The sequence below is a fragment of the Cheilinus undulatus genome, linkage group 3 (assembly GCF_018320785.1).
Source record: "Cheilinus undulatus linkage group 3, ASM1832078v1, whole genome shotgun sequence".
NCBI lineage: Eukaryota > Metazoa > Chordata > Actinopteri > Labriformes > Labridae > Cheilinus > Cheilinus undulatus.
Genome location: NC_054867.1, coordinates 34,062,128 through 34,086,646, shown reverse-complemented (window position 1 = coordinate 34,086,646; position 24,519 = coordinate 34,062,128). Strand labels below are relative to the sequence as shown.

General features: G+C 37.7%; 1 protein-coding gene across 1 annotated transcript; it reads left to right on the top strand.

The window, feature by feature from the left end:
* Positions 1–88: 88 nt before the first annotated feature.
* Positions 89–24,374, top strand: mst1 (macrophage stimulating 1). The gene is made up of 18 exons (XM_041781297.1): positions 89–337; positions 1,094–1,238; positions 2,869–2,984; positions 3,063–3,177; positions 5,288–5,424; positions 8,486–8,606; positions 8,739–8,857; positions 13,112–13,286; positions 15,861–15,991; positions 16,124–16,226; positions 16,464–16,600; positions 16,729–16,761; positions 16,856–16,970; positions 17,066–17,143; positions 19,963–20,109; positions 20,189–20,295; positions 20,544–20,683; positions 22,674–24,374. The coding sequence occupies exons 1-18, from the start codon at positions 289–291 to the stop codon at positions 22,833–22,835; spliced, it is 2,130 nt and encodes a 709-aa protein (XP_041637231.1). The 5' UTR covers positions 89–288; the 3' UTR covers positions 22,836–24,374.
* Positions 24,375–24,519: the final 145 nt, after the last annotated feature.

Genomic DNA, 24,519 nt, shown 5'->3' with positions numbered 1-24,519 from the left:
AAAAAGTGCATAAATGAGGCCTGACGTGCTATTCTTCATTAATGATTGATTCATGTATCGATCTGCGGTGTTTTGGGGATTAGGGCCTCTGTTTGAGTAAGGGCTCAGTGTCCGTGAGTGGGAGGTTTTGTCTGAGTAACTATTTAAGTTTTCTACGTTTCTCTGCCTGGATTTAAACAACTTATTGAGCTGTTTAAGGGGGTAGTTTAATTTTTCAACCCTTAGCTCAGTAGGAAACAAAACATCTTATTCAAAATCTGCAAATCTGACTTTTGTCGTCAACAAACAATGAGACTGCTGCTGCTCTGTTTTCTCCTGACAGTCGACCTGGCCTTTGGTAAGAAACTTTTCTCATCCTGATTGTCATTAGTAATAAAAGACAAAAAGGTTCTGTAATAGTTAAACTGATAATGTTTGATATCATTGTGTTTTTAACATGGGGTGTGGAGGCTCCACGACTTTTCTGTAGCCTATGTAGCAAGATGAGCTTTGAGAAGTAGTGATGGGATTTCCAGCTCTTTTTAGTGATCCAGACTGTTTGGCTCTGCTCCATAACGAGAGATGACTCTTTCAGCTCACAGATGCTTTTTACCAGTTCACTTTTCATTAAAGCAGCCACATTTAGCTATGTTTTCACATATGTGGGATTTTTAAACTAATTGTGCTTGATTTTCCCTAATGAAAGTTTAACTCAGTTATTTTCCAAATGTCTAATCTTGCAGGCTGAATGTAATGTGCTCACGGACTGGACCTAATGACAACCCTTATGTAAAATACACCATCAAGCCTGATTCTTCAGTGTTTTCTGGTGTGGAGCAGCACAGAAAAGCTGTCTCTTTGAACCAGCTTGTTCCTGAAAACACATCCCTGTTGATAACATAATATAAACCGGTCGTAGCAGTGGCTTGGCTATTGTTCCTCTGAGTTTATGTGTTGTCAGGTCCCCTCACTAACCAGCAGCAGAGTCTTGGTCCAAAGGTTATATGTGAGCAGGCTCGTACCCAAATGTTGCAGCTGGTACCACAGAGTGCCTGAACTCACCGAGTGTTGCTCTCCACTCCTGTTTGTTCGTGTGTTGTTGTGATTTAAACAGGTCGACGCAGTCCTCTGAATGACTACCAGCGCTCTGAGGGCCGAGAGCTGGTCCCCACCTCCTGGAACTCGGCTCGGGTTCAGCTCTTACCAGATCTGAACCTGGAGGAATGCGCCAGCTTCTGTTCACTGTCTCTTGACTGCAGGTATACAACCCTCTGACAGTGTAATTCAGCAGGTTGTGAGCAAATGTGCTCAAAAAGGTCAGGATGAGGACTATAGTTCATTTTGACCTTATTGTCTCCAAAAAATAAAAGGCTGTCCCGTCCTGACATGTCAGCCAGTCTTTATGTAGTCAGGCCTAATTTTTGAAGCGAAAGAGTGCTATAAAGGCTGGGAAAGTTACAGGCCTAGTGTACCTGGCAATTTGCAGCAGTGTAAATCTGAATGCTCACCAAGAGACAACTCCAACACAAAGTGATAACATGTTTGTAAAGAACGATGTACATTTGGAACAACCATGAGCGGTGGAGGAAGGTTAGTTGGAGTCAAGCTTGACAAATGTTAAAACACATTTTGCTTGGTAGTCAAGGTCAAGCTCAACCACCAACCACCAGCAGTTTTTGGGCTGTTGGGACATCCACAACACAACCAGGGGCCTGTGGCATCCTACTACCCAAGTGGACGGTACTCTAGGCCAGGTTTATTCATCACATAAACTCTTTAATCGGCCCTAAAGGCAGGGATTTTGTTAATTTTTTAGCAGATTGTTTTCCCATACTCCTGTAATATATAAGGACATGCAGAGCATGACCAGGGCTGTGTCAGTCCTCCCTTCCTTGATGATGGTCTCAGGCATGTAATGCGTCACATCTACACCCTACTTTAGCCTCAATTTTTGGCCTCAACATGCCTTATTGTTATGCACAGTGCTTATATGTCTAAAATTATCAGCGATGATTACAAAAGGTATTTTCAAAGTTAAAAGGTGCTAAGAGAGAGGGAGTTTAATTATCCAAATAGGCCCTGGCTCCAAAAGCAAGGTTCAAGCCCCTCAAAAAGCCTACCACTGTCAGAGCAATTATATTAATTATACTGAGGTGGATCCTTATAATAATGAAACAATGAATTGCAGGATTACTGTGTGATAAATTGCATGCAATTAATAAAAATAATTTGTGGCAGAACAGATATTGCACCAACAGCTGGCATGTGTTTTAATATAAGCTACATCTGGTCTAGTGACATGTTAAAATATGAAGTTTTGGTTATGATGCTCTTCTAAGAGCTAATGGGCCATTACTTTTTGGTGTTTTGGTATTTATAATTCAGATTTGGGTATGTCCTCTAGTTCACTTTTTTTTAACTGAAAAAAGGTGATTCCAAATATTTTGTTTACTTGCTGTGATTGCTGTGACCCTTTGAGGGTCTTCAAATCACTGGTCCTGGTAAGAATTCAGCTTTCCTTCAATGTAAACTCAATTCCAGTTCAAAAATGTCTCATTTGATTTCATTAGTTCTGGTTGTTGCAGTGAATTGATTTATCTAAAACATGTTGTTTGTGAAACCAAAACCAAGTCTATCTTATTCCTCTGTGCATTAATGCAAATATTCATCTAAAAAGCTTTTTCATGATTGTCTGACTTCCAGTGACTGCTGTGAGCATGTTTTAAGTTAAAGCATCTGATGACAGAAATGATGGCTGTGAAAAATCAGCATTTGTCCACTAAAGGTTTGTTTGACTGACTGGTCAAACAGCAATCCTTTATATTTGGTTGTAACATTGTTTTACAGTTTAATAGTTAAATTTTTTCATGTTTTGTCCTTCTATACCAGAGCATTCAACTACGAGACCCGCCCAACAGTCACCTGTAAACACCTGCCCTGGGTGGGCGACGGTAACAATGCAGAGGTGAAGAGAAACGTTAACTGTGACCTTTATGAAAAGAAAGGTATGACTCCATGTGCTTTTACTGTGTGAGTCACTGAGATCAATGTTTTTGAGTTATTTGACTTATTATGTTTAACAGTTTATGTCAGGAAGTGCATTGTGGGTAGAGGAGAGGACTACAGAGGGAAAGTGTTCACCACAAGAAGCGGGCTCACCTGCCAGCAGTGGTGGTCCAAGTTTCCTCACGATCACAGGTGAGATGCTCCTGAATTATTCATGATGAAGATTTTTTGGATATTTCACAATACATTAATCACCTTTTTCCTAGAAAGCACATCACATTAGGCCATTTACATGACTGGTTAAGTAATCACATAATGCCTGGTTTATTAGTATGCATGTAAATGTAGTAAGTGTGTATGATTGACCAATCAGTCATAGAGTGTAAACCTTTCCTGATGAGCATTTCCTCTGTTTAAAAAGGACCATTGGTGGAAAGTATCTAGAAACACTTACTCAAATTACTTTGGTTGAGTAGCTTTTTTGTGTACTTGTACTTATTTGAGTACATAGTACTTTTACTTCTTCTTAAATCAGAGTAACTGTACTCTTACTTGAGTGCAGTACTCTTGTAAAGTAGCTCATAGCGAGAGAATGATTCCACATCACATTCATAAACAGCGAAAACTGGAGTGTTGATATCTCAGGGTTAAACATTGAGGAGTTTATTTAACTCCCAGTGTGTAATTTTAACTCCATTCTGAGTGAAATTATCTTCACTGTTGGAGTTATTTGACAGGTCTGAATCACCAGTAATAGTCGAACTATGTAGAGAGACAACTGATATATGCTTCGCCCACTGGCATCTCAAATCTCTGGGGGTATGGAGTTTCCCATCATGCCTTTGGGCAGCAAGTTTAGATGTGTTTTATATGTGTTTTGTTGTGTCTGGATGTTGCCTGTTGTACAGTGATTCTTTTGCTTTTGTTTCTAGTGGATTGTTACCTCCGCCAAGGAGGTTATGTGGTTGGCAGGGTTTGTTAGTTTGTTTGTTAGTTTGTTTGTTGGCAGCACAACTCAAAAAGTTATGGACGGATTTCGATTAAATTTTCAGGAAATGTCAGAAGTGGCATAAGGAAGAACTGATTCGATTTTGGGATTTTGATCTGGATCACCGTCTGGATACAGACGTGTTTTAAAAGATTCTTTACTGTTTGGAGATAGGGCTGATGGCGGAGGTCTGCGCTCTCTAAGTGCTTTTCTAGTTGTCATTGTTTTTGATGTGAGACACAGTTGCACCATGAGTTAAGTTATCAACTTAGTTGTTCCCATACTATGCTCCTAAAGGTACATAGAGCATATTCTTCTTCAGTATTAATTGCCTTGCTATGAGGTTGACTCTGCTTTGTTCATGCCAGAGGAGATCCACATATTTTTCAAAGTTACTGAAGCGCTGTCATATTATAAAATATTTAACACTATCAAAAATGAAGGTTATCTATATGTAATGTGGACCAAAATAGACCATTTTAAAGTGTTAGATTGAACTCTTTATGAGTTTAATTAACACTCACAATTTTGCTGTTTATTTTACTTTATTATAGAGGGCTTGTAAAGTCAAATAAATGTAAACATTTATTTGACTTTACCTAAACAACCTGGTTGGAGATCTATACTTTTGTTGTTCATGCTAATAAGAGAAGATCATATGTTATTGTCTAACCCCCTTAAGTAACTACTTAGTACCTAAAGTAGCGAGTAATTGTACATTTACTTGAGCACAACCTTTGATCTAAAAACAATACATGGTATGACAGGGATCTCTTATCTGAGTCCAAAAACAAATGGTATGGTACATGAGTATGCTTTACAAAACTTTAAAGCTTCTTAGCAAACTTGACCCCAACCGGCTTTCTTCGAAGCATCAGCTGAAAACTATTTCATACAGAAAGGCTACTCATATTTGAACTGTAAGCTCTGTATCTGGTATCAAATAAACAAATAGAGCCGGTGACTTCTGAGAACCAAAAACTGAGTAACTGCCAGATTTTTTTTTTCTCAGGATTTGGTGGAGACTAAAGCGGAACAAAAAGAAGAGTAACTATTTTACTTTACATTGTCAGGTTGTCTGAAAGACAATTTAAATTATTTTATTCCCTTTAGATTTTTAAATGTATTTATTATTGAAATAATCAAGTAATACTGATTTATATAGGTTGAGTTTGAATATAAAATGACAGTGCAATATTTCCAACGTAAGTACCACGAAAAGTTTATGCTAAAAAATGTGTCGTCATCTTAATGACTCTGGATTGAGCTCTATATTAACTAAACAGTCCCTGTCAATCTTCCTGTTTATTACAGGTGGACTCCGACAGCTTCTAATGGTCTGGAGTTAAACTACTGCAGGAATCCAGATGGAGATCGCATCGGCCCGTGGTGTTACACCACAGACAACGAGAGACGATACGAGAGCTGCAACATTCCCCAGTGTAAAGATGGTACAACGCTTTCACCAATAACAATGCGAAATGAGGGGATTAAATTCTACATGTTTTATTTATGCATTCTTAATCTTTTCAACTATTGTAAAAAAGATTTTCATTGTTACAGACAACCAGACTTGGCTTTAATACTAAGAGTGTTGCAGGGATCATTTAGCATCATGCAGGTTTACTGACAAAAAGCCTGTTGGTTTTTTTAATCCATGAGGTTTTAGGATTATTGCTGACACATAAGATCTGTGGTGAACAAAAATTTATGGCACTCATATTTTTTGTTAATCAAGATAATCTTCACAAACCAAAGCAGAAAAACAATCAGCAGAAGTAAAAAGCTAATAGGAAGCTGTAAAGAGACTACACAGCAGTCAGCTGACTTGACAATCACCTGTACTAAGATTCCAACTTGTATTTGGCTTAGACCTTGCAGAGATATTACAGTTAGAGCCATTTCTCTGCACAAAGTCAGACACATACCTGGTGGGTGTTCTCAAAGAATTTGTTTTGTGATTTTCATGGGAAGATCTCAAAAGGCAGCCAGATGGAGGAGGGTATTGGAAGATTTGCAGCCACATGTGAAGCTGCTGGGATGAAGATTAACACATCCAAGTCCGAGGTCATGGTCCCCTTCTGGAAATGGTGGACTTCTCCCTCTGGGTGAGGAGGGAGTCTCTGCCTTAAGTGAAGGAGTTCAAGTATCTCAGGGTCTTGTTCATGAGTGAAGTTAGTATGGAGTAGGAGATGGACAGGAGCGCTGGAGGCTTTCTGCTAGACAGTTGTGGTGAAGAGAGAGCTGAGCCAAAAAGCAAAGCTTTATTTTACCAGTCAATCTTTGTTCCAATCCTCACCTATGGTCATGAGCTTTGACCAAAAGAATGAGATTGCAGATACAAGCAGCTGATATGAGTTCCTTCCAAAGGATGGCTGGGCTTACCCTTAGAGACAGGGTAGGCAGCTCAGACATCCAGGGGGAGTTAGGGGTAATGCTGCTGCTCCTTTGCATCAAATGGAGTCAGTTGAGGTAGTTGGAAACCTGATCAGGATGTTTCCTGGGCGCTTTCCTTTGGAGGTCTTCCATGTCAAACTGGGAGGTGACCCAGGGGTAGACCCAGAACACAGGGCAGAGAATATATATCCTTTCTGGCCAGGGAACACGTCAGGATCCCCCAGGGGAAGTTGAAAAAAGTCACTTGTGAGAGGGATTCTTCTTTGCAAAACTGCTCAAGCTCTGTTAGGCTGCACGGGGATTGGTGTTAACAGCCTTTTTAAGTCCAGCCACAAAGTCTCTATTGGACTGAGGTTTAGGCTTTGACCTGGCCACTCCAGAACATTCATCATGTTGTCTTTAAACCATTTACTGTATATGTAGTTTTCACTGCATTCTTCAGGTCATTGTCTTGCTGGAAACACATTTTCCAGGATTTTCCTATATTTTGCCACGTTCATTTTACCCTCTAACTTTACAAGTTTTCCAGGGCTGGCTGCCGAGAAGCTTCCCCACAGCATGATTCTGCCACCACCGTGCTTCACAGTGGGGATGGTGTGTTTGTGGTGATGTATAGTGTTTGGTGTCTGACAAACACAGTCCTCTTGTCTGATTACAAAAAGTACCATTTAGGTCCCAAAAGCCAAAGATGCTCAGCTTTGACCACCTCCACTTGGCTATAGAGTCTCCACACATGCCTTTTGGTGAACTCTAGTCAAGATTTAATGCAAGTTTCTTTAACAGTGGCTTTCTCGTTGTCACTCACCCATAAAGCTTTGACTGGTAAAGAACCCAGGCAAAGTTGTTTTGTGCAGAGTCTCTTCCATCTCAGCTGCTGAAGATTGTAACTCCTTCAGAGTAGTCATAGGTGTGTTGGTTGCCTCTCTCACTCGTCTCCTTGTATGGCCACTCAGTTTGTGAGAATGGTATGATCTAGGCAGATTTACACATGTGCCATATTCTTTCCGTTTCTTGATGATGGGTGTAACTGAACTCCGGGGATGTTCAGTACCTTGTAAATTTTTTGTATTCGTCCCTGACTTATTATTTTCATTAATCTTTTCTCTGAGCTGCTTCGAGTATTCTTTTGTCTTCATGGTATAATGGTAGCCAGGAATACTGATTAATCAGTGACTGAACCTTCCAGGCACAGGTGTCTTAAGACTACAATCACTTGAGAAACATTCACTGCCCTCAAATGATCCCCGTTTCATAATGACTGTTAGCACTGATTGGATGGACTTCTGTTGAATAAGCTTAGTTACTTAAAAGGGGGTCAATATTTGTGCTGTCATTTATTTTACACAAAAAAATTTTGTTTAATTGACAAAATTTTTTAGAAATCTATTTTCATTTGACATTGAAGAGGCTTTTTCGTATTTGTTTTTTGTCAAACAAGCCAAATTATATTGTCTATGACTGATTGATAAAATCAGTAAAAGGGTAAAACATCCAAGGTGTTGAATACTTTTTTTATAGGCATTGTATTTTGTTGGAAAAAAAGCATTAAAATGTCTTATTCTTGTGCTTGCCATCAATCTTATTGCAGGCATCCAACAGAAAACAAAGTTAAAAATCCTCAGATATTTTCAGGTTTTAGACTCAATACTGTTGCACTCAAATACCTCACTCTTTAGTGTTATTTTCCTAAACAGCGTACTTATTGACTAACTTCCTTAGAGTAATGAATTTGATCTTGAATCCTACAAATTGAATGTTTGATGCCAGAAAATATTCATTTATTTTGGTGGGAACTTGTTAAAACTTATTTGCATGTTTTCTATTAATTTCCATAGAAATATAAAATTAATATTTATGACACGTTCTACGTCCTCCCGTGCTCTGACTTTAAGATGTTTACTCTGGTTAAAGAAGGTTGTAATTATCAAACTAAACACAGTGTCTGTAATTATCACCAAATTACACAGCACAGCAACTGTCTGAAGAAATTACAGTTGAATCAGCTCCTTTCAAGGAAATTATTTGTAAATTATAGGCCCTGAATAATGGGATGTTTGTGTATGTGGTGTTGTTTGTTTGCTTGTCACATATCTAACACTGTGTTTGTGTTGTTAGAGGTGTGTATCACATGTAACGGGGAGGACTACAGAGGGCAGGTGGACCACACAGTGAGCGGCAGAGAGTGTCAGAGATGGGACCAGCAGTCCCCACACCAGCACATCTACCAGCCTGAGAAGTATCTGTTAACTTATGACCTGTATTAGGTTGATTGCATTTACAACGTAGACTGATGGTTTAATGTTTAATCTTAGCATGATAATAGCCTCTTTCAACTTGTTTGTTTGTTTTGCGTTTGTGTATTTTGCAGATATCCTGATAAAAGTCTGGATGATAACTACTGCCGTAACCCAGATGCGTCTCCGGTGCCGTGGTGTTACACCACAGACCCCGAGGTGGAGAGAGAGAGCTGTGACATCAGCAAATGCAGTAAGACCATGTTTTTGGATATAACCATCACTACTAGAAAAAAGATAGCAATACAAACAATTTCAATCATTAACACAGCTGAAATGAAACTCCTAGGGGATTATAAGCAGGAGACATTCTCTTAATTCATTTATTTGTTTTCGTCATTGAATTATGTATGAAAATTTTCTACCTTTAGGGTCTTTTCTATGACAAGATACTTGAGGAAAGTCAGAACAGATTGTGGCATATTTGTAAAACAAAATAATTAAACTGGCATCAAGAAAAAGATTTAAAATTTGTTGTGAATATTTATACCTCTGTATGATCTTTAAATGCACTGGAGACCATCTACATGAATATTACTTTTTACTTTGATTCATGGGTTTTTCTTTTACATTTTATGTAGCAACGTTTACATTTGTCTGTTAATAGTGTGACTACTATGAGGAGGTTTACTCATCATAATGATTAGAGATGCTCAGCTTTCACCACCTCCACTACTTACTTCTTGTTTGAACTGAACTGTTCAATGAAAACTACACTAGGGTGTATTTACTCTATTAGAACACTTTTGTGGTTTTATGAATGAATTTCAAATTATGAGGGAGAAAAGTTGTTAAAAGTGGCGTTTCTTTGTTGTGCGCTACTCGCACAGCCCTCTAGGATAGCTTGCAGTGATAACAAAGAAGGCCACTTTTAACAGCTTTTTTCCCCTCATCCATGAGAAATTCATCCATGAAACCAAAACCTAAGGTTTATTGTAAATACCGGTAATTTTGGCTGGTACACACTGGTACACAGTACTGCCCGTCACTTCTGAATTCTACCCCTTCACTTATCAGGATTTTTTCTGGTATACCAGGACTTCTCACAGTTGTCGGTATGATGTCCTCTCCACAGCTAACAGCTTTTATCGATGATTTGTGATAGCTGTAAATAAATGCAATGCTGTGGCACACTTCTCGTGAACTCATCAGTAACTGTGCTTGAAGCTCCACTAACACCTGTTCCTGCTGATACTACTGTTGAGCGACATCAACAATGTTAATATTTAATAACAATAATGTTATTAAAAATGAACAGTCATACTATTGGCTGAATCAAAGGCAGTAATGGTAACCGTGTGCTGATGCCTTTAGTGTGTATGTGCCTGTTTGCTCCATATGATTGGTTGCCAAAGTCACGTGACACGAAAAACAGTGCAGCAGCGGACTTTTGGCACAACAGACAGAGGAGAATGACTGCAAACAAACAGATTGGGTGCATGGTTAGACGTTTTTTTAAAGTACTCATTTAATATCAATACTTTTAAAAAGTACTCAATACCAAATGAGTACTTTGTCAATATCAATATATTGATACTTTAGGATTGATACGCCCACCACTAGTTTATTCAGGTAAAACTCGTGAAGAAGAACAGGGCTTTGAGAACAGGAAAATGCGGCTGACACGCTGGCACACTCACTCCCTGTGTGAAAGCCGCACCAGCAGGAGCCGGAGCTGACACGTGCGACACACGCAAGCAGCAAAACACGCTCCCAGTCTGAAACGGGCATTATGTAGCAGCCTTTGACGTAACAGCCAGTGTTTATAAAGCAATGATAAACGTTTATGTCCGTCACACATGTCCCTATAACTATAGAACTATGACTCTCTTTGTCTTTGAAAATATTTGGCAGAACTTAACAACTAAACTACACACAAAAAAAAACATTAATGACATAGGGGTAGTTGTTTTTTTAAATAATTTTGATATTTCATTGTAAGAATTTTGTACACTGTAAAAAAAAATATTGGGGCCCGACATAAAACAGTCAGGAAACAAGTTCCACGGCTTTTTTTTTTTTTTTAGGTGTGGGGCCTAACTTAATACTTCACATTGCCATTTTAGTTCAGCTTAATTTTCCAAATCAAATCTATACTTCAGTATGCTCAACTAAAGTAGTTGCACCAGCTATTAAAGTTGAGCCCACAGAAAATGTTGGTTCAGCTTAAATCTGTGTTTATCTGGTATATATCATAATTTAAGAAACTCAGTATAACATGTTATATGAACTAGTTTAGTCATCAAAAGTGCACCCAATAATTTACTTAGCATTAATCTAGCTGGCTTTTTTACAGTGTGTATTGTACCTTTAAATATGCTGTCGACCCTTGATAAGATAATATAGAAATGATTTCTTCTGTTGCTAAAGTGTTTTTAAATTTAACCTTATTTTTTTCCTCTCCTTGGTTATTGTTTTTCTGTGCTTCTTTCTAAAACTGAGGGGAATTGAGCTAAATGGAGTCTTTCTGTGGCATTAGGAGACACAATTACAGAGTCTCATTACTTCCCTTTAATTAAATTAAGAAAAATCACCTTTTCTGTGTTTGTGCAAATGACTTCCCAAACTGTGAAACAGGTTTTTTTCACCCGTAGCCCCAATAACTCTCTTTGATTGAGGAGTAAATGCTGCTAAAGTATACAGATGTTTGTCAGAGATTGAACCTCTGTATTGAGCCCCACAGTCTCTCGTTAATTAAAGGTTAATTACAATATTGTTTTTTTTTTAACTGCTCCCTATTTCAATGCATGTTTTGAATATGTGTGTAGTTTCTATGAGTATTAGTTCCGATTTAGTTTTATTAGTAATGCAGGGACAATGTAATTTTGAATATTTTTTAATTGAAAATGGATCAATAAATATAAAATAGATACAATGAAACAATGAGAGGGTATTACAGAGAGAAATGAGTGTTTGTGCTTGCTACTGGTGATAAAAATATCAAATAAAAAATAAAATGAAATACTAGTTGTGTGAAATTAAAACGATAATAGATGTTACAGTAAATGTTTAAGCCATTTTTCTTTAACTCTGCCAGACTTAGATGATAAACTTTTATAGCTTGAGAAAATAAATAAAGTGTAAGGCAGGGCTTCAGTGTTTTCTCCTGAATTTCATCACAAGTTGTGTGAGATAACATCTGCAACTCTGGTTTTTCCAGTGAGTTCAAAGATCACTGCAGGCTGACGTCTATACACTAGCGCCATCTTGTGGTACAGGCAGTTTAGTAAATATGACAATGTTTAAGCCAGTCTTTTTCTTTCATTTGATTTACTGATCCAGATTTTGTTCCTGTGTCAGATATAAATGGAAATAAAAAAACGTTTTAATAAATAAATAAACAGAGCTTTGAGACTACCATTCTACAGCCTGAACAGCTCAAAGTATTTAGGAAAGAGTTGGGAGGGCTAAACGAGTGCAGACAAGAGGAAAATAAGAATTAAAAAAAAAAAAAAAAAATGAAAAACAGATCAAAACAACAGAAGACAAAAAGGAAGGCAGAAACACTTGATACAAGGAAAGATAATAATCACAAAGGATGAATACACAAAGGTGAGGTTAATGAGTAACGTGACACAAATCAGGGCAAGGCAGGAAACACCGGGGCAGGACACACACGTAAGAGCGAGAAGTAAAGAAAGAAAGCCATGCAAGAGGATTAAATGACTTAACACAAAACAAAACAATAAGATGAGGCATGAACAGCTGAGCACTCTGAGGCTTTAAATGAAGGAATGAAAACAAAAACCCAGAGTTTAATCTTGAAAATATCGCCCATTAAATAGAAATACAGGTCAAATTTTCAGGCAGTGGACCAGGCTTAAAATCATTTTCTTCTTCCCCTTCAGACGGGTTTTTAGAGATATGATTAAACTTAAATTTAACAAAATACAAATTTTACAGAGTTCAGTTACCTTAAGTTTTTTTTCTGAATGAAATGTGAAAAAAATCACTTGATACTTGTGTCCTAATTAAGGGATTAGTGCCAGTGAAGACACCCTTAATCTCAATTTTGCTTCTGTGCTTACTGAGTTACTTAGTTTGCATCATGGCCCACCCAGAATCTCTACTTCTAAGTTTTAAGTAGTGACAACGCCAAGTCTTCCTATCTTACCACATGGCCCATTTCAGCCTCCACAACCCAAAAATGTAGGTTAATGGGCAGCAAAAGCCAGGACCTCACCAGGGTTGTCAAGTGGGAGCCTCCCGACAGGCTTTCAATGTGGCTCTTTGCTTTTGTTTAAAAAGAAATGTGATCTGGTTCTAATTAAACTAAAAAGATTTCATGGACGTAATTTGATAGACTTACTACAACTTGAATATTATAACAACAACATAAATCTGCCGGATCCCCTCTCTGTCTTTGCCCCTTTTATCATATCAGTCTGAGTAACAATCATATGAGCTGTAACTGTGATGGGTTTCTTCTTCATTGGTCTCCCTCTAGCTGAGGTGCGGGTGGAGAAACGTCAGCGCTCCAGCTTCACCACCAACTGTTTCCGTGGCCGTGGAGAGGATTATCGAGGTAAAGTCAACGAGACAACATCGGGTATCCCCTGTCAGTTGTGGGATGCACAATACCCACACGAGCATCCCTTCTACCCAAACACCTATGAATGCAAGTGAGTAGACAACATTTAAAACGTACTGTTAGAGAGGAGTCTGGGGTCATCTTCTACATTCAGCCTGAGAGTTTGAAAGTGTTTGATTTTCTTCATACATGAATATTTTTATCAGGATGCCACTGCAGCTCTGATTCACCAAGTCTTATTATCTGTGCTGACAGCTGATAGTCAGTGATAGATGGTGAGGGATCCACATTAAAACCACAGCTGCAGTCTGAGCAGCTGTAAGGATGTGTAATGAATGTAAGATGGGATTTATTTTTGTAAAGTTTTATTTTATTATTTTTTTCCTTTTACCATGTAAGGTAATTAACATCATTTGATGTAAGGCTTAATTTTAATTACATTTATTGTTTGAGGTTAAAACTATATATTTAAAAGGGTACTAGTTTATATGATACACTTTCCCTTTAAGGTTGCTTGTAGTAACAGCTAGTGTAGTGATACAGCTTTAAGACGTGTAGTGACGTGAGGGCATTGCTCCAGTGAACAGGAGAGAGAAAGTTTGTTATGCTATGCAAAAGGGAGCCATTAAAGTGTTCAAGAAGAAATACAGAAGTTGTCTCCGTGCTCTTTGCTTACCCACAGCGTCAAGACACAGTAACTTGCAAAGTTACAACTCCTACATTTCATAATGCCAACTTTGATTATGTGAGTTTCATCATTGATTATTGGTAGAAATTACACAGAGAATGTTGATACAAAAGAAAAACCTAGAAATAATACATAGAAGAGTGAATGTTTGTAAGTAAGTAAGAAAAACTTTATTTATAGAGCACCTTTCACAGACGGGGTCACAAAGTGCTTTACATGAAACAAAGCACAACACAAGTAGCAAAAAATAAACAGAACCAAAGATAGGTAATGTTAAAAACAGTGACCAGATACTTTTACTGGTACAACAAGGTAAAAGTAATTTACAGTACACTGACAAGGAGCATAGTATTTTCCATAAGCCTGTCTGAACATGTATGTTTTTAACTGTTTTTGAACGGCTCAATCGAGTCAGAACAACGGATCCAGTTCCAGAGTTTTGGTGCTAAGGCCTCAGAAGCTCGGTCACCACGTTTGTGTTACAAGTGCATTATTAATGCATTATTGACGACTCAAGTAGAGTTGTTGTTTCATTTTTATGCAGAAGTCCATTCCAGAAAATGTCCTGACTTGCTTGTTAACACTTAGAATCACTGCAGCAAAATAGGTGTTTTAGTAAACTTAACCAAACTAAGATCTACTTGTCTCTTAAATAGAGCTTATGATTATGTGTTTTATTCCCTCCTTTTATTCATTTGATGGACCAGAGACTGTATCTGCCAGCTTAAATGTGGGTAGAATATAAAAATATCAATTTCAAAGTAAATATAAGTTGTTGTTTTTTCAGTTAGTTTAGGTGGGTAGATCTAGCTTCCTCTGTTAACATAATAGGGGCTCTTTAGTTGTAAAAGGTTGGTGTCATATAGTATTAAATTGTATTGTACCATACCATATCCTATTGACACTGTACAGTACTGTACCATATAGTACTCTCCCTTAGAGCAGTGGCAGTAAGGCTCAGTTTTAATTGTTTTTATGATACAACCAATAGAAGAGGTCTACACATACTTAGTCTTGCAAAAATAAATCTACATGTAAACTATGTTAGTAAATTTCTAAAAGATGTACACGTTTTATTATGACTTACTCAGAGCAATAAAAGTCTTGTGACTCCCAGAAATCTTTGCCCCCCTAGTGGGGTCCAGATGGGGAACCAATCCCTAAAGCTGCACCAGGTGGTCCAATTTGAATGAGTTTGGTATGGATCAGTGTGGTAAACCCCAATGTGTTTCCACAGACACCCTTACCCTTACTTGTGGGCAGAGTGCTGTGTATCTCCAGCCTTTTGGGACGGATAGCCAACCTTGGCTCCCCCAAAGAAGGATGCCAAAATAGTAGGACAGTACGGGTCAGTTATTTGGGACCCTCTCCAACTTTTGATGCTGGAAACGCAAATAAATGCGTACCATGCCGTACCAAACTGAAGCAGACTGCTCAGTGGAAACAACCTATTAGAGCATCATATCCCATTATATCAGACTATACCCAAGCAGCATCGTCTGTAGCTGAAAAATGAAGCCATTAACTCCTTTTAAAAAACATTTTTCTTCTCTTTATTGTAGCAACTGCAAAAGTTCAATAACCTTGGCGTGGATAATTTGTCAATTTAATTCGCTATAGTGTTATATCTCCTGTAATAGTTGTATGTGTCAGTTGCCCTATATCTGACTTTTTGGTGTTTATGCTACAGACCAGCACATGTGTAATACTAAGTATTACTAAGTAATTTGTGGTTATACCATTCAGTATGTTGACAGCATGAATTTAATATTTTTAATGTGTTCATACATGTTTATCATTTATTGAGCTCTGTTTTCATGTTTCTACCTCTTTGTGTTTATGCTAGATTGACTCTTTATTCCTGTACTTATATGTAATTTTTTAAAAGCGAATATAAAACTGTGTCAAGTGCAGCTTGTTTTTATGACAAAATAAAGTAAACCAGTTCCACCTGACTGTGTGCTACATCTCTTTCAGAGGTCTGGAGGAGAACTACTGTCGTAACCCAGATGGGTCGGAGGCTCCCTGGTGTTTCACATCTGTGCCTGAGATGAGGACGGCTCTCTGCTTACAGATCAAACGCTGTGCAGACGACATCGAGGCTGAGGGTAAAACCTCTCAGGCAGCTCTGAACAATGAGAACAGATAAAACTTAAATTTAAAAAATGAATGTAAAGGATGCGACTTCAGTGTAAACATCACAATGGACAACTGGTCTCAGTAATTATGTCTGATTTCAGATTGCTACCATGAAAATGGAAGAAACTATCGAGGCATGGTCCGCAAAACTCGTAAGGGAATTACCTGCCAGATGTGGAATGTAAACACACCTCACAGGACAAGGTAGGACAGCCATTTTTTAAAGGAAAGATAGCCTAAATATAAAAAACCTTAACTATGCCAATTACTAATTCTGAGCAGAGAAGATTCAATAAGATCCACGCAATTCACAAAAGGTGAACACACAAATTTTTCCATTTTAATCCTCTTTTAACAAAATGTTACGGTGAGTTAAAAAGTTTTGATGATTCATGTATTTCTTAGATGTTTGCTGTAAAATGGCAATGACTGATTTTCCAGGATTAACTCATGGACGCACCCTGAGGCCAATCTGACAGAGAATTACTGCCGTAATCCAGATGGAGATCAGCATGGACCCTGGTGCTACACCACCGACCCTAAAACCGAGTTTGACTACTGTGCTATCAAACAATGCGGTACAAAAATCTTCTCATTTGAGTATTTTCAGATCAAGCCAAGATGATTGCAGTGCTTTGTGACAAATATGCTAGATTATTTGTTTCCCTGATTGATTGACTGATGTTAGGATTTTTTTTTTAAACAGCTGGAGAGAGAGTGTCCATAACTGAACCAGTAGGTTAGTCCCCATTCAATCATAAAGATACATTGCAAAGTTAACTTGGTTCTTATGTGTTTCTTTGATAAAATGTCATCTCCCTCTTCATGAATAGAGAAGGTAGAGTTCAGCGAGTGTGGGAAGCGAGATGATCGTGCCCAGAGGCCATTATTGAGAATTGTAAATGGCATTCCCGGTAACTCACCGTGGACAGTGAGTCTCAGAGACAGGTGAGTCTGAGAACCCATAATTTTTGAGCAGGCCATGAACAGGTTATAAACACTTCTTTTTGTTGAGAATGATGTCTGACCTTTTTTGTGTGCAGGAAAGGAAACCATTTCTGTGGAGGATCACTGATAAACCCCAGATGGGTGATCAGCACCAAGCAGTGTTTCTCCTCCTGGTAAGTTTGATTTGTCTTAGAAGTCTTTAGATCGATAGATAGACTACCTATCATTAAATTTACATTCAGTGATAGATAGTCTCCCCCTGTGGCTACATTAATTATGGCAGGAAGAGGAAGACAGAAAGCATGAAGCAGAGAGTGAGAAAGAGTTCATGGAGGTGGTCAGAGTGGATGGATGAGTCAAACACTAGACTTTCACCAAGTGGACAAGGGTCCAAGCTTCATGTGTGTACAAGAAAGTCAACTTTGAAAAAGACAGTATAGTTAAAACTCACTTAACATCATGTATTTAACATACTTTTTTCTACTTAAACCATAGACTCAACTCCATATCTAACTTTTTACCCCTTGAAACAAAGTTATAAAAACATATTTCCATCCTTCTCATGAAAAGCTTTCATTGTAGTTCTTTGCTCCTCCTTTAATGAAGAAACGTCCATTTCTAATAAAACTACTGTTAAAGCTGTATCTATGTTAATCACTTCAATGGCCGCCATTGTTTACAGGCTTTAGTTGCTTCAACTAAACCACAGCCTGAAGCTTTGCATGATAGATCGGCTTGATGACGGACATGCAATCTGGACAATCCATCTGCTTTGAAGGGTTTCCTTTTCATAGCTTGAAATCACCCACAAAAACAAAATATGTCAGCAAAAAACACTATTTGGACTAACTATTGAGAAGGTACCCTAGTAAATAGGAGTTAGTAATCTGCTCTAATTCCTCTGATGTCTTAGACCTCTCCTTGCTAGCAGTATTACTTCAGGGATGATATCAGTTGCTTAGACAATCACTTTGGCCAGTCATAGAGTGGGCAAAGTCTAGTTCACAGCAAAATCATCAGTGTTAATTTAACTCCCATAGTGTTAGATTTAACACTTTTTCCGAGTTTATACAATTCTCACAGTTTCTAAGTTAAATTTAAACTTTGGAAAGTTTAAATTTTACATTAACAATATCAATATTTTAACTCTTTGTAGTGTTCATTTTTAACACTCACAGTGTTGTCTTTTTTACACATTAAAGTGTTCCTATGACACAACAGTGAGTTAATTTCTTTCACTTCAGGTGTAAATTAAAGTATTTAAGTATTGCCTCCTTATTCAATAGCTTGCTGCTGTTGGGCCACAACCTCATATCTGCAAAATCACCACTTTCCAGGGAATATGAAAAATACAGTATTTACTTCTTTTACTACTTTTTTATTTTTACAAATAATTCAGTACTGAATGGTCATAGTCAGCATCTTTATGACATTTTTGTTGGTTTGAAATGTGTTTAAAAAAATAAAAAAAACAGATGTAAAGTGTGGCCAATGTCACTTATAAGAAATTAAATGATAAAAAATGAAGACATGAGATTTTGGCCTTTCTCCAGCAAATTGTGGCAAAATCAAAGTGTCCCCTGGCATCGAGCAAAGAAACAAGTGAATAGCTAGGAAGCATCCTTTGATTAAAATCAGCTTTTCATTCTTTACTAAAAACTATCCCTTGCCACAGGCAGATAGTGACTAACTTAATGGATCTCTTCACTCATAGTGCAGAAGTAACCTTGCAAAGCAGATGGACTTGCCTGTTTCCGTGTTTCTTACTGGCAAATCTATCTTTCAAAGCTCCCATCTGAACTGTTTGGCCTGGTTAGAAAGTGACAGGACCAATCAGTGTTCAGGGGCAGTACTTTTGGGCATGACAGAGTTGTGATGTATGCAAGCAGCGAGAAGAGGCCGGTGCAAGTACGGCAGAAGACATTAGCGTGGATGCTGCTTAAAGCCTAAGTTTTGAGTTGTTTTCTTTTCAAAAACGACAAAAGTCATGTCCTGACATGTCTACAGTCGCCATGGTTCGCATTATGCAGCTATCTAGGGAGTTTATTCGTCGGGGTGCACCTCGGTTTTGGGCTATGACTTCAAGTGTTTTGTTGCTCTGATTGGCCTGTAAAGATGTGACAGACAGAATGTTCATCCAGTCTTTTTTCAAAGGCTCTGCCTTTTCCCAAACGCTGTCTATGGAAGGTTTTCCAGATGGATATGTGAAACAAATTCATCTGGTGTGCCAGGTTAGTGCAGAAGTGCCTAACATCAAAAACAGCAATAATCTACCAGAAACATGAGCAAAGGAATCCCAACAGTGACCACTATACAAACATCAAACATCTGAATGCACATAGACCCATAAAAATATGTCTAAAACATGTCAACACTCTGCTCAAGACCATGATGGGAAAACTCTGCCTTCCAGATTTGAAATTGCTGTAGACGGAGCTTAGATTACTTCTAACGCTCACTCAATCTTTGTTTGTATAGCTCCAATTCATAACTGAAGTTATCTCAAAACAAGATAATTAACTTTTCACCAAGCTGGACTAATACTGAATGGATCGACGCTGTCAAATAACTACCTTTTGTAAATAAAGGTGTAAATATGTAAATATTATTATTGCTGCTTTTGTCTTCTGTGTTTAAGTATTATAGGCACACATTTTTGCCTTCTTTACTTTTTACTTTGTTATATTGTGCTAATGACTTTTGTCCTCTACTGAGAGCTTTTGTAATAAGTAATTTCCCCCCAATGGTTTGTGACAAAATACCTTCATAATTAATGCTTTCAGACCTGGCTAAACTGTGTGTTAAGCATGCTTTTTAAATATGCAAACGCCATAGACACTCTTATTCTTCTCATATTTTTTGCCAGCATTACCCATGTGCTAATGTCAGCATATGTCCATTAAGAGTTAAGGTGAAATTGAAAGTGTTACAAACAAAAGAAAATCTCTCTTCTTTGCTTGTTCCATCTTTTCTTGTGTTCATGTGTGCGCAGCTATGTGGATCTGCCGGGGTACACCGCTATGATGGGTACACTGTTTCGTGATCCACGAGAAGGAGAGCCCGGCGTGCAAACCATCCCTCTCACCAAGATTGTGTGTGGACCCTCAGAGTCTCAGCTTGTCATGCTGCAACTTGAATAGTATGCACACATGCACACACAAACACTGAAACACATTCAGACATACCGCAACATCCCTGTGAACTTCTTCTCTCTGTAGCCCAGCCCAGTTTAATGAGCGTGTGTCTCAGATCTGTCTCCCTCCTGAGCGCTACATCGTGGCTGAGGGGACGTCCTGTGAGATCGCAGGATGGGGCGAGACCAGAGGCAAGTGTATTTCTCTGGAAATACCTAGACAACTACAATGAGCTTTTACTGCCTGATTAATAATTGATAACTTCCGTAGAAAAGCATTCTGTCCTTGAATCAGTGCTGTGTTCAAATAAGTTTTCATGCTGCTGAGTAACAGATGGCATTACAACTTCTAGAAGCAGCCAACATCTATCCAGTTTCCTCTACACTTTTTTCTCACTCTAAAACTTTATCAACTAACTCATTGCTCACTGTTTTCTAAGGGACTGGAGATGAGACTGTCCTCAATGTGGCTCACATACCTGTTATCAGCAACAGGGAATGCAACAGATACTTCAGAGGGCGTGTTCGTGAGAATGAGATGTGCACTGGCTCCTTCCAGGGTGGGGTTGGTGCATGTGAGGTAGGTGTCCATGCAGAAGTGTACACAGCTTTAAATTTCTTGTAAGGATCATTTTAGCTAGTTAACCCTCTGAGCCCTGAGCTATTGTAACTATTTTGTCTCATTTGGACTTATTGTCTTAAAAAGCTTTGAAAAACATCAACCCTGTGGCACACAGTCAAGCTCTAAACATCAGTTTTGTCTTTCAGGACAACCTTGGGTTTGAGAATATGTGTGCTGCAATCATTCTGTGACAGAAACTCTTCAAAATATTCACATATTAGAAAAAATCATTGCGCTTTATTGTATCGGCTCTATTTGAGCCATTTTTCAAAGCAGTTCCTGTCTGCAGAGACACAGAGGGCCACATCACAGGCTCTTTTTCTCTCCATTATGAGCTTTTCAGGCCATCTCCTGCATAATCTAAGTGTAATGATGTGCAGCGTTGCAAAGCATGACAGAGTGACGGAAGAGCCATGGTTGTCATAGCCCATGTGACAAAACAATATAGTGGACAGCATTAGCTGCTAGCAGCAGAAAAGGTAGAAAATTGATTAAAAATGGATTGAAAAAAGATGTTCAATATTAGAGTTACTGATGTGGATTTGATTTTTAAAGACCCCAGAAAGCCACTCAAGTTCCAGTCTTGCTATAAAAGTCTCCATAAGAGCTATGAAGGCATGGATAGCATCATTAGAACAGCACAATAGGGGAGAATAAAAGTAAGTGGCTACAGTTCACTGTTTAAAACTTACCTGTGTCTCTTGTGTTGTGTACAACATCGGTTTAAGAGGGTTAAGAAGCATGCTGAAAGTAACACTGACATGACCTAAAAAAGCAAAAGAGACCACCCAGCCAAAGATTGATTTGTTTCTGGGTTTCTTTAAAGTCTAGAGATATTGTGGGGTAGGTGTCAGATGAGGAGATTAGCATAGAGGTCAAAATAGCCATGTTCTTTTTCTTAAGCAAAGATTGCTGTTGAGTGTTCTGTTTGATGATTCAAAAAAGTTTTTTTTTAATTTAGTCAAAAACATTAATTTTGCAAAAGTACAACTTAAAAGAAAAGGAGATACCACCATACAAACAATGAGTAATCCACACAAACAAAAGTTCCTAAGAATATTATATTTGTAAACAGAGAGCTTCAACCTGTTTTTTTCAGTCAACAATTTAGGTATGAAAGAGTTTGCATTTTTGCCTTTTTCATTGTTTTTTGAAGCCACAAATTGGCAAAAAACATACTGAGTCTGTTTTATAACTAGCTAAAAAAAGCTTCGCTGGAGCACTCCTGTCAAGATCACATTGACAAAACCCGAATATTTAATGCTGTGGTAGTGGCTTTAAATCAATAGACAGAACATTTTAGAAGTAGGCAACAATTATTTGCTTTTTGGTTGAGAGTTTGATGAGAAAATCACCATCAATCTTCAGTCTGTCAGCTGCATGCATGTATGTCGCTAACTCAGCTTAGCAAGCTAGCCTGTCCGATGGGAACAAAAACAAAACTAAAACTTCCATACACAATCCCTAAACAATATTTACAAACGTCTTGTTTTTAAGTACTAATCACTTACATTACCTACTGCTGGTTTAATTTGTTCTGTGGACATAGTCATGCTAGCTGTTTTTTCTGTTTACCGTTTTTGAGTTTTGATCTAAGCTAAGCTAACAGGCTGGTAAGATTTATATTAACTGCACAGATGAGAATTCTGTTTCAAACTTCTCATATAACTCCAGCATCAAGCTGGTGAAAAATTTCCTTTAAACCATTTATTTCATTACTAACCTTTAAACCACTTAGTCCTGAGGGGGAAAAAAGGTTTTAAATGGCTGAAAGTAAAGAGCATACAGCTATTTATATGTTCCTATAAATCAAACACACTCACCATATGGATAATGGGGGCTGGACTGGACAAGCTGTGACTGCAACATGTTTCCAACCTCAGCAGTGACACTCAGTCATAACAGAGACAAATAATGACTCCACAGTGTTGTTCCTGTGTGTCTGCAGAGAGACTACGGCGGCCCTCTGGCCTGTCAGAACAGAGACTGCTGGGTACTTGAAGGCGTGATCATCCCCATGAGGCGCTGCGGACACCCGGGTCAGCCCAACATCTTCATCCGTGTGTCCGTCTACGTGGACTGGATCAAGAAAGTCATGGAGATGGCTTAGAGGCGGAGTATGCCATCAAACAGGGACTGATCAGATGTGTTCTTATAGCCCTCAAGACCAGTTATCCTCTTAATTATGTACTTTTTTTGTCTCCTCCATTGTCTCTTTTACATTAAAAATATTAATAATACATCATAGTAGATACCAGATTTTAATATATGGTTTACAACATTTCAATTTCTAAAAGACTCAGCCATGGAGAAGAGGCACAGATGGAACCTCAGTTTCTTACTAGATGTTGTCTTTAATTTGCTTTTACATTCAGTAATTTACAGGCAAGAGGCAGCAACTTTGAGTGCATCAGTATTTTTTTAGTACTTGCAAAAATCACTAAACAGAATAAGTACTTCATATTTATGTGTTAAAACATAGATGTGCTGAGCTGCAAAACAAAAGATTTATCTTTTAAGTGTAAATAAAGATCTACAAATGTGTAGCCAGAATTCTACGGAAGCCCTAAGCAGACATCCATCCATACATTTGGTTATACATTGTTTTCAAGCAAAAATTTGTTATTTTTTGTGTCCTTGAGATCTCAATTTAGTCTGGCTTTTTTGGGATAACAGTGCTGGAAAGAGTTATCACTGGAACAGTTTTTGTTAAATTAAATAAAGTGTTAGAAATATTCTCCAATTTAGCTTTTACAAGCTATGTGCAAACAATTAATAAATAGTGCATTTTACACTTTATCCCAGTTATCAACAGATTACAGGATATTTCATGTCTTCAAAAATGTAGTTTTTGAAAGCAAATAAATTATGATGTTTGACATACAGTACTTTTTACAACTAAGATTCAATAAACTTTTATTCTTAATGTTTACAAAGTGCATCTTCCTGAATCTGAACGACAGATTTCAGTTGAATTTGCGTACTTCTGCATTTGACTACATTATTAACCATTTATTAGATGCTAATGGATCAATGAGGCTTCATTCAATATAGCCGCACCACCTGACATTTGCAACTAACTTCAAACTACACAGGCAACTACTTCTACAGAAGTTGTGACTTTTATTCTTGTTAGAAAGTAACTATATAAATTTATGAATTAAAGAAACCGTTTAGGTAAAATAAAAATTAGCTGTTTTAAACCTTAGCTGTACCACCTGACATACAAAAATTCAATAATCAGAATAAGGAGTTCACATTTATATTTGAAAAACAATCACACGCTGCAACAAAAGACATTTATCTTTAAAGTGTAAATAAAGATATACAAATATGTAGACAGAATTTTATGGAAGCCCTAAGCAGACATGCATCTAAAAATTTAGTTTTACACTTTTTCCAGCAAAGATACATCAGTTGTGTTTATTTCCTAGGAACAGTTAGAACGGTTTTTATAAAATAAGATAAAGGGTTAAACCTCTTCTCCAATTTAGCCTTTACAAGCTGTACACAAATATTTAATCAATAGTGCATATCATTGCAGTTATCAGCAGATTACAGGATATTTTTACATCTTCAAAAATGTTGTATTTGTCAAATAAAATATGATGTATGAGAGACATACAATACAAATAAATGATAAATTATGCTAAAGTCTGTTTTTAACACATCATCTTAAAATAAAAGTTGTATGAATAGGTCTGTGCCACCCTGACATTTAAGAACTCGCAAATTCAGACACAAAAGTTTTTCTAACAAACCTTAAATTGATCAATTTTAACTTCTTTTACTTC

Excerpts from the sequence above, each read along its gene's own strand:
- mst1 (XM_041781297.1), top strand. The coding sequence starts at position 289 with ATGAGACTGCTGCTGCTCTGTTTTCTCCTGACAGTCGACCTGGCCTTT. Across the intron at positions 8,858-13,111 it reads CTGTGACATCAGCAAATGCA|CTGAGGTGCGGGTGGAGAAA; the intron begins GTAAGACCATGT and ends GTCTCCCTCTAG. Across the intron at positions 16,971-17,065 it reads ACAGTGAGTCTCAGAGACAG|GAAAGGAAACCATTTCTGTG; the intron begins GTGAGTCTGAGA and ends TTTTGTGTGCAG.